General features: G+C 31.8%; 1 protein-coding gene across 7 annotated transcripts in view; it reads left to right on the top strand.

Annotated features, from left to right (window-relative positions):
* The window catches only part of pard3ba (par-3 family cell polarity regulator beta a), a 291161-nt gene that overhangs the window by 60777 nt on the left and 220489 nt on the right, over positions 1-9895 (top strand). For all 7 annotated transcript variants that reach the window (XR_012401677.1, XR_012401655.1, XR_012401915.1 and 4 more), the window contains one exon: positions 2097-2265. Coding sequence is in view for 3 of the 7 variants with exons in the window: in XM_017355769.3 (XP_017211258.1) it covers positions 2097-2265 (169 nt within the window). In the remaining 4 variants the exon portion in view is untranslated. The remainder of the gene's footprint in view (positions 1-2096; positions 2266-9895) is intronic.

The following is a 9895-nucleotide window of genomic DNA, read 5'->3' as shown; positions in this document are numbered from 1 at the left end:
TCAAGTATGGTGAAGGAAAAATCATGGTTTGGGGTTACATTCAGTATGGGGATGTGCGAGAGATCTGCAGAGGGGATGGCGACATCAGCAGCCTGAGGTATCAAGACATTTGTGCTGCCCATTACATTACAAACCACAGGAGAGGGCAAATTCTTCTGCAGAATAGCGCTCCTTCACATACTTCAGCCTCCACATCAAATTCCTGAAAGCAAAAAAGGTCAAGGTGCTCCAAGATTGGCCAGCCCAGTCATCAGACATGAACATAATTGAGCATGTCTGGGGTAAGATGAAGTAGGCAATGAAGATGAATCCAAAGAGTCTTGATGAACTCTGGGAGTCCTGCAAGAACGCTTTCTTTGCCATTCCAGATGACTTTAATAATAAGTGATTTGAGTCACAGCAGAGATGTATGGATGCAGTCCTCCAAGCTCATGATGGAGTCGGACACAATATTCATTCTGTTTCCACTGCAGCATGACTTTATATTCTATACTGGACATTATTTCTGTTCAGTGACAAGACGTTTGTCTAAGCAAAGTCAGACCTTACTGTCCTAATGAAATCATTAAAAATCAAGGCATGATCATATTTTATTTTGGGAAAATAAGCATAATCTAGAGGCCTTTGCCTTTCATATAAGCCACTTCTGATACCAAACGATCAACAAGAAGTCGTTATTATTTGATGTTCATGAAACTTGGATATGTGACAAGACTTTTTACCAGGTAGTGTATGCAACAATAACTTTCTTTATTGTTTTTTAACGTTCAAACTCAGTGACTTACAAATTTGGTCCAACAAACATTTACACAACAATTAACAATAAAAAATACACAAACAATACAAACAAAGGCAAAATGATAATAGTTTGATAAATACAATAAGTATATAAAAAAATTAATTAATAAAATAAGTATATACAAAAAAAATCTATAAAACAAAACACTGACCTTTAATTTTTATTGTAAATATTTTATTTTATTTTGTATCGCTTTTTCAACTGGACATTCGTTTGTATAAAATTCATCACTGAGGTTATCAGTGCTATTTTTGCTGTTAATAAAATACATTTTGTCATAAAAATATAGTAATGCGTTAAAGTCAAATGTTTTTATGTGTGGCTGAAGTGTACAAACATATTTTGGGGCCGCAATAACTTTTTTTTTTTTTTTTGTATTATGAGTTTCACAAACCCATTTTCTCATACTGTACGTCCAAAGCAAACATCATCTATTTTTCCAGTCTTACTTTCACAGCAATATTTGAAGCATCTATTATTGATATTGGCCTGTGTTTCGTTCAGGGCTTTACTCTGAGTGAGAATCTGTTACTGATATTGTTTTTTTTTTTTTTTTTTTTTTTTTGCTTGGTCACACTGATTTTTCTTTTTGACGTCCAAAGAATATATTCTGCCAACTTTTTCACTCACTTTTGAACATTATCAGTACTGAGAAATGCATTATATAAGTTAATATAAGTACATTTTTTTTGTTTGTTTTTGTTCCCCCAGCAGTAGGCTTGTTTATTTTGTTTTGTTTGATTTTGTTTAATTAAAAATGTTTCTTTCCTTTTTCTTTTATCTTATTTATTTTTTATTTAATTTCGTTTTATTTTATTGTTTTCTTTTTTCCTGTTTTTTCTATTTTCCTATTGTTTATTTGATATTTGTTTTCTTTTATTTTTCTTTTATTATTTATTTTTCTTTTATTATTAATTAATTTTATTATTTTATTTTTTTCCTTTTTATTTTATTTTTTCTTTTTTTTCTTTATCTTATATATTTTTTATTTTTCTTGTTTTCTTTTCTTATGCCTTTTCTTTTGTTATTTTTATTTATCTTTTCCTTTTTTGTTCTTTTTTTCTTTAATTTAATTTAATTCAATTTAATTTTACACGAAGCAGTACTAAGTAATTTTACATTTTGGTCTCTGTCAAATTGTAATTTTTTCATAACTGTAATTTTAATCATAATATTTTAAACACTTGAACATCTTCATTTCATTTTCCAGCTGTAGACTTTGCTTGTTTGTTTGTTAGTTGCTGAAGTTTGTGATGTATTCTAAAGTGATTTGTGTTTGTTTTTAATCTGCCCTCAGCTGACAGCAGTGTTTGAAAAACTGGAGCTCCAGCAGAGGGCGCTAGTGAGTCCCGGGGGCAGTTTTGCATCCGGTCGCTCCAGTCCGGACCACTCTGAACCCGAACTCAACATCCTGCATCCGTACCTGAGCAGTGAGATAGAGGTCACTCCTTCTGCCCTCAAATCAAGTACGTTCATGCTAGTACTGGAATTCATATGTTCACATGAGTCTAAGAGAAAATCACAAAGGATATGTAGGACAAGATGCATCATGGAATAATGGTTTTTAAATTCAATTCATTTTTATTTCTATAGTGCATATACAATGTAGATTGTGTCAAAGCAACCTAACAAATGAGTTCTGGTAAATTGAAACCGTGTCAGTCCTGTTTTTAGAGTTGAAATTCAGTTGAGTGTGATTTAATTTTCACTGCTGAAAGTCCAAACACTGAAGAGCAAATCCATTAATGCGCAACTCCACAAGTCCCTAACCAAGCAAGCTATTCAGGTTTGTAAGTTCTATAATTTATTATATTTAAATAGATTGACCACTGATTTTAAAAACATTTATTTATTTGTTATATTTATTTGATAATTTAAATTTTTTTTCATATTTTTAATTAGACATTTTAAAAATTAATAATAAATAATATTAAATTGTATAAAGTTTAATAGCACTATATTTTATTTAATTAAATTTTAATTTAATTAAAAATATTTAAATAGATTTACAACTGTATTTAAAAACATTTATTTATTCAACATTTATTTATTTATTTTATCATAAAAATTTGAATAATTTTTTAAGTAGACACATTCGAGTCAAAATATTTTCTTCAATCTAAATAAAATTGTTAATTTATGCATCTTTATTTAAAATCATGTTATGATATTGAATTTGTATCAAATTAATAATAAATAATAATAAATGGTATAAAATTAATAGAGCTATATTAAATCAAAATATAATATATTTTTTATTTGGTATAATAGTTTATCTTAAATTTAATTTTCACAAATCAGTATTAATAAACCATTCATTTTTGTCACTGTGAAATTGTTAATTCTTTTAAAATTAATAATATAACCAAAGTAATAGTAAAATAACCAAAACTTATTTAAAATATGTTATTTTATTTACACGAAGCAGTACTAATAAAGTCTTTATTTTGGTCACTGTGAAATGGTTGCATTTTAAAATTGCAATTTAAACATTTTTATTTATTTTAAATAATTAATAATTAATTAATACTTTAAGTTCATAAAAAAAAGCTAATATAAAATTTCATAAGTTACACTGAAACTTGATTTGGGTCAGGGAAAGATAAAAAGAGCAGTAAAAACACCAGTAGGTGAGTGAGGTGTATTTGTGGGTTCAGTCTGAATCCCTGAAGCCTCTCAGGGTTAAAGAATACTCTGTTCCCCACATGCACAAGTCTCTTATTCCCAATGACCACAGACCGACCGAATAAAGAAAACATCTGCATTTGCACATCAGCAGAAGTGTGTGTGAGTGCGCGTGTGGTGGTTTTAATGTGTTTGTGTGTAGTACAAAGTCATATGGCGAATGTGTTCAATGTGTGTTCATATGTGGTTGCATTAGCAGCAGCCCATAAAGCTGTGATGATTTGCCTTCATGTTTATGTTTGTGTGGTTTGGTTTTGTGTTTTGGAACAACACAAGGGTGAACAAATGATGACCAGAGTTTTATTTTCAGAGTTAAGAATTCTTAGGGACCACCCATAAGACATCACTGTAGCAGCCCCATAGGAACATTTTTGTGACACAGATGACTATTATGGTGAAATATTGCAGGCAAACACTGTTCATGTCAGTTTAGAAATGATGACCTTTATGGCTTTTCATAACGTATTTTTCAGTCTAATGTAAAGCAAACATTAAAAACTTTAAGTTTAGTTTTGTTGCGCTTTATTAATGCATCTCTGTAGATTTCAATTACAATAAATGTTATTTCAGTTTTTTTTTTATCTCCTGCTTGGAACCATAAATGCCCACTTCAGCAGCTCTTACATACACTATACTGCACTGTTTCATTCATATCACACACACATTTTTTTTTTTTTTTCAAAAAGCATTTTATGTTGCAAAGAAATGTGTAAATAAGTTTTTTGTATTAAGGACTGATGAAAATGGATTCCTATGTTCCCTATATGAATGAATAAATGAATGAATGAATGAATGAATGAATGAATAATTAAATAAATAAATAATTAAATAAACAAAAAATTTTATAAAAATAACAAAATAATTGATTAAATACATAAATAAATTTTAATACATAAATAAATAAAAAAAATAAATAAATAAAAAGATACTAATAATTAAATAAATAAAAGATAAATACATAATAAATAAATAAAAGGAAAATAAATAATAAATAAAAAAATAGTAGGTAAATAAATTAAATCAATAAAAGATAAATAAATAAATAAATAAATAAAAGATAAATAAATAAATTAAAGATAAATAAATGAACAAACAAATAAATAAATAAAATATAATGAATAATTAAATAAAAGATAGATAAATACAATAAAAATAAATAAATAAATAAATAGAATATGTGAGAAGTACTAGAAATACTACTACTGCATATTGTTTGGTTGCTGAGAGAGCTAATGAATGGCAGATGAAAGTAGTTCCTCTTACAAAAGGGTTTGGAGCAAATGCATTACAAGTTTACAAAAACACTTGCAAATAGAAGGACACTAACAAACTGAAAAATTGTCATTATTTTGATAAGGCATACAAATTTTCACAACAAATGCAAATACAGAAGTGCTGCAAATTCCACCGTCTAAAGAAAAATGTGTCGGGGCAACTAAAAATTTAGGAAAATTATTGAAACATTTCTGAGTGAGATGGTATAATCTGATTCAATGATTTATGCTAAGCTAAGGTAAAAGTGCTCCTGCCAGACCCAGAGTTCGACCAAATGGATGCAAAAAATGCTAAAACCCACCTGTTTAACTCTAGATGACTTGTTAAAATGAGTCTATTCCAAAAAAAAGTGGAGCGATCCTTGCAGTAACTTGTGGTTCCCTCGGCCACCTTAAAATCATCACAGATTTTTAAGGAATAGTTCACCTAAAAATGAAAATGAACTCACCATTTACACTCTCTCATGTGTTTTCAAACCTTCACCAAACTGTCCATTTAACAAAGCAATTTAATCAGTCAACTGGGTAAATATGGTACTAACAATTTGTTTGTTTACCCTGTTCACCCGCAGGGTTTTGCCATAAAGTGGCCAACGCTCAGCCATGTTAAATCTGTCACAGCAGCTGTATCAATTCAAATGAATGCAAACGTTACTCTTGGTGTTACTGAATTCATCATTGTGACTGCTCACTCAGCCTTGCCCCGGCTAACCTTCCCATAATGCCCCTCTCTGAAGCCAGACTGAAGGCAGATGTCCCTGTGTACACCTCAAACACACTACAAAAAGCCACTGTCAGCTGCTCACACAATGCTCGTCTCACTCATTTATCAATTAAATGATGCCCGGACAAAGAAACCGTGCCCAATGTAGTTTAGCAGCCGTGCCGTAGCACCTGTGTGTGTGTGTGTGTGTATGTGTCAGCACTCGGGATTTGTTGATGAAATGCAGTCAGGGTGATTGGAAAGTCAAAAAGGGGTATTATTGAATCAGTGGCACTAAAGAGGAGGAAAGGTCTTCATGGGATCAGAGTTAACTTCATTAGTGTGTGTGTGTGTCTGTCTGGGGTGCAAACAGGAATAATGGCAGCATTTGAATGAGTTCACGCTTGGCCGGACCTCGGTTGACTTTTTAACAGCGTGAACTGGTGATCTGGTTAGTAAGTGTGCGTTATTATATTCATTATTATATTAATATTATATAAATACATTATTATTATATTTGTATGAATTATTTATTTTTTAACTTTTATAGTTAATTTGTTAATTGTATTGATAATTTTTTTTGATAATTAATAGGATTAGTTTAAATTACTTTTTATTTATTTTCAAATTAGGCAATAACAACGTTTAGTTTTATTTATTCGTTTAGTATTATTTTAATTTTATAATACAGATGATAGAATTGGTTTGTAGTAAATATACTTATGAAAATAAATAAAATGTTAATTCAATTTTCAAGCTGTATATTTTGCTATAAATTTTATAAACTGAAAAGAAAAAGATAAAATAATAAATATAAAAAAGTATAACAAATATACATATACATATATATATATATATATATATATATATATATATATATATATATATATATATATATATATTTAAAGAATAGTTCTGTCTGATTCTCGAATCTGATTGACTGATAGCCGTGAGATATTAAAGTAATATTGGCAGTCGTACAGCCGTTTCACTCTTGTGTATTACTCCACCCACACGACTGGCAAGCAGTTGACTACAGTTTGACAAACATTGCAGCTGTTGGACAACATAATCTACTTTTGAGGTCTTTAGGCGAGAATGTAGTTTAGAATGTAACTATGCAGTTTATTAAGAATAGTTCATCATGCTAGAGAATCATTCAAACACTAGCTCTAAAGAGACGTTTGTAAATGAGGAGCGGTTTTCACTGCACTGATGTTCAGCTGTAGATGTGAATGAAAGGCAGAAGAAAGTAGTTACTCGTACAAAACGGATTTTGAGACTCTTCGTGTTTGATTTTCTTTTTTCATTCTGTCGAACTGTTGTATAAACGCAATATCACACTCGTAGCAGCGCGATGTGGCTGTATATTGTCACTGGTGGCACACTAAGGCACTCAGCCTGCAACCTCGAGCCAACGCACGCCTCCCACCAGTGCCTGATATACAGCCACATCACACTGCTACTCGAGTGATATTGCTCGTATGTATTTAAATCTATGTTCTTTTTATTTATTTGTTTAAAATTTTTTTATAGTTATTTTTTCAAGGTTTTCACTTTTATTTGGATATGAAAGTAGAGAGAATTGACAGGAAAGCATGGGGAGCAGAGAGAGGGGAAGTATCGGCATAGGACCGCGAGGCAGAATCAAACTCAGGTCGCTGTGAGCACTGGAATGCATGTGTCGACTTACTAACCACTACACCGCTGGCGCCGACTGTTCTTTTTATTTTAACTCTTGTTTTATTTTGGACAAAATGCTAATTCTGGTTTGTTTGACTAAACATTGTTTTTATTTTCGATTATTCTAATAAAATTAAAATGGTTGTTTATACTGTACAGTATGTAGTTAGTTCCTTTAGGTAAGCTATTGTTTCCTTTCACCTGAAAGATTACAACTTTCTTGAAATATGTAAATTGTATTTTTTACATTGTAAGATGTATTCTGAGTGATAATAATAAGCCGTAGGCACATTAGGTCTAACTGCCTTTGTTTGGGAGACGGTATCATTTATCCAAAGGAGTGTAAATTATAAGTGCACATCAGGCATGACGGACTATGAGTGAAATACCACCCTGATCTTACTAGAAAACGTAAGTATTTTACGTTTTGCCAGTTTAGTGGCTAATTTGTATGAATTCGTAAGAGTTCAGTCATATGAAATTCGTACGTAATTAAAAAGGAGGCATGGCACCTAACCCCACCCCTAAACCCAACTGTCATTGGGAGATGAGCAAGTCGTACTAAATTGTACGAATTAGATCGAATTGCTGTGAGATTGTGTTGGAAATACAGTATCATGCCTCCGAAGGAATGCACACATGGAAACAAATGAACAAATGACCTGGTGATACTTTCAGGCAAGGCCCTAAAAACAAAATTTCCATACTAAACTTGTAAAGGCAGATTCTGTTTCTACTAATAAGCCCTGCCCAATAAATTGTGTATTTAACTGAGTGCCTGCTGCAGTAGTTGAGAGATTTTACGATGAACATCGAAGGCGAGTGCTTATTTAGGGATTCTGCTGTGAAGATACCCGTAAGTCCTCCTGGTTTTCTTCTTCAATTTCTCAACACACCAAAATCTCACACAATAATCTCAGTTTTCTTTTTCTTTCTGAAAACATATATTTGATCCAGAACTGTCAGTAATATTGTGTTTCTGTGATGAGTGTGAATTACACTTTTGACCCACACTCTCAGAAATAAAAGTACACAAGCTGTCACTGGGGTGGTACCTTTTCAAAAGGTACAAATTTGTACCTAGAAGGTCCACATTAATACCTCAAGGGTATATATTAGTACCTAAAAAGTGCAAAATTGTTCCTCTTAAATTTTTTAGGTACTAATTTAACTTTTGAGGTGCCAATATGGACCATTTAAGTATAAATGTGTACCTTTTGAAAAGGTATCACCCCAGTGACAGCTCTCATACCTTTATTTTTTAGTGCATGGTTAGATGTTACTTGATTGCTTTGTTGTGCTGCTATAGTTCCCTGAAGGTTAACCAGATCAACAGCAGAGTCACTTCTGAGTCGCTTTGGGCTTTATTCAGTCGGGGGGCGGGGCTTTGGAGTGAGTGACAGGTGGTGATTGCTGAATGAAGTTGGCTGGAGAGGGGCATTGGGTCAGCGCTCAGTCTGTGGGTCAAAGACATACATTAAAGCACTTGGTAAATGTGAGGTTAAAGAGGTGGAGATCATACGGAGAATGATTGGCAGCGTGACAGATGTCAGTCAAAGCTCAAAACTCCGCCCCCACACCTGCCATACAGACATCAGACGGAGCAGACACAAGAGATGCCAGACACAAATAAACATGCTTGTACTCTATGCTAAGTGGTATTTTTAAACAAATGGGAAACGGTATGCATTATGCAACAATAAACTTTTTAGTCTGGAGCAATCTTTTCCAAATTAGATTTGAATAGTATGTATCTGTTAAGTTACCAAAAAATCTAACAAAGAAATAATGATAAATAACTAAAAATAAAATTAGAAGCATCACAGAAGTGATGACTGAAAATAGGACAGCTTTATTTGATTTTATTTTGTTTTGGTTTGTTTTATTAGTTTAGTTTATTATTGTATTTTGAAATAAAAATGTTCTCTGAACTCAATTTAGTTTACTTTGATATTTTGTTTCAGTTCATTTTGTATTTAGTTCTAAAAAAAAACATTTTTTTATTTTATTTTATTTCATTTTTTGCACTGATTAATCCTCATAACTTATTTTATTTCTATTTTATTTTGAAACAAATTTACTCTCTGAACATATTTTTTACATTTATTTAGATATTTTGTTGCAAGTTCAAGAAAGAAGACTTATTTTATTTATTTTATTTTTGCATGAATTAGTCCTTAGAACTTTTTTTTTTTTTTTTTTTGAAACAATTTTTTTTTTGCATAAATAATTTTAATTTAGTGTTCTTAGATATTTTTTATTTATCAAGTTTAAAAAAGAGATATTTTTTTTATTTTATTTTATGTTTTAACTTTATTTTTGCAATATTAGTTCTTAGAACTTTGGTTTTATTATAAATTTGTTGGGGCAAGGCCGTAGCGCAGTAGGTAGTGCTGTTGCCTCACAGCAAGAAGGATGCTGGGTCGCTGGTTCGAACCTTGGCTCAGTTGGCATTTCTGTGTGGAGTATGCATGTTCTACCTGCATTCGCGTGGGTTTCCTCCGGGTGCTCCGGTTTCCCCCACAGTCCAAAGACATGCGGTAAAGGTGAATTGGGTAGGCTAAATTGTCCGTAGTGTGTGAATGTGTGTGTGGATGTTTCCCAGAGATGGATTGCGGCGGGAAGGGCATCCGCTGCGTAAAAACTTGCTGGATAAGTTGGCGGTTTATTCCGCTGTGGTGACCCCGGATTAGTAAAGGAACTAAGCCAACAAGAAAATGAATGAATGAATGAATAAATTTGTTCTCGGAA

The sequence above is a fragment of the Danio rerio genome, chromosome 1 (assembly GCF_049306965.1).
Source record: "Danio rerio strain Tuebingen ecotype United States chromosome 1, GRCz12tu, whole genome shotgun sequence".
Lineage (NCBI taxonomy): Eukaryota > Metazoa > Chordata > Actinopteri > Cypriniformes > Danionidae > Danio > Danio rerio.
The sequence above is the reverse complement of the archived record's forward strand: the minus strand, read 5'-3'. Positions and strand labels throughout refer to the sequence as shown.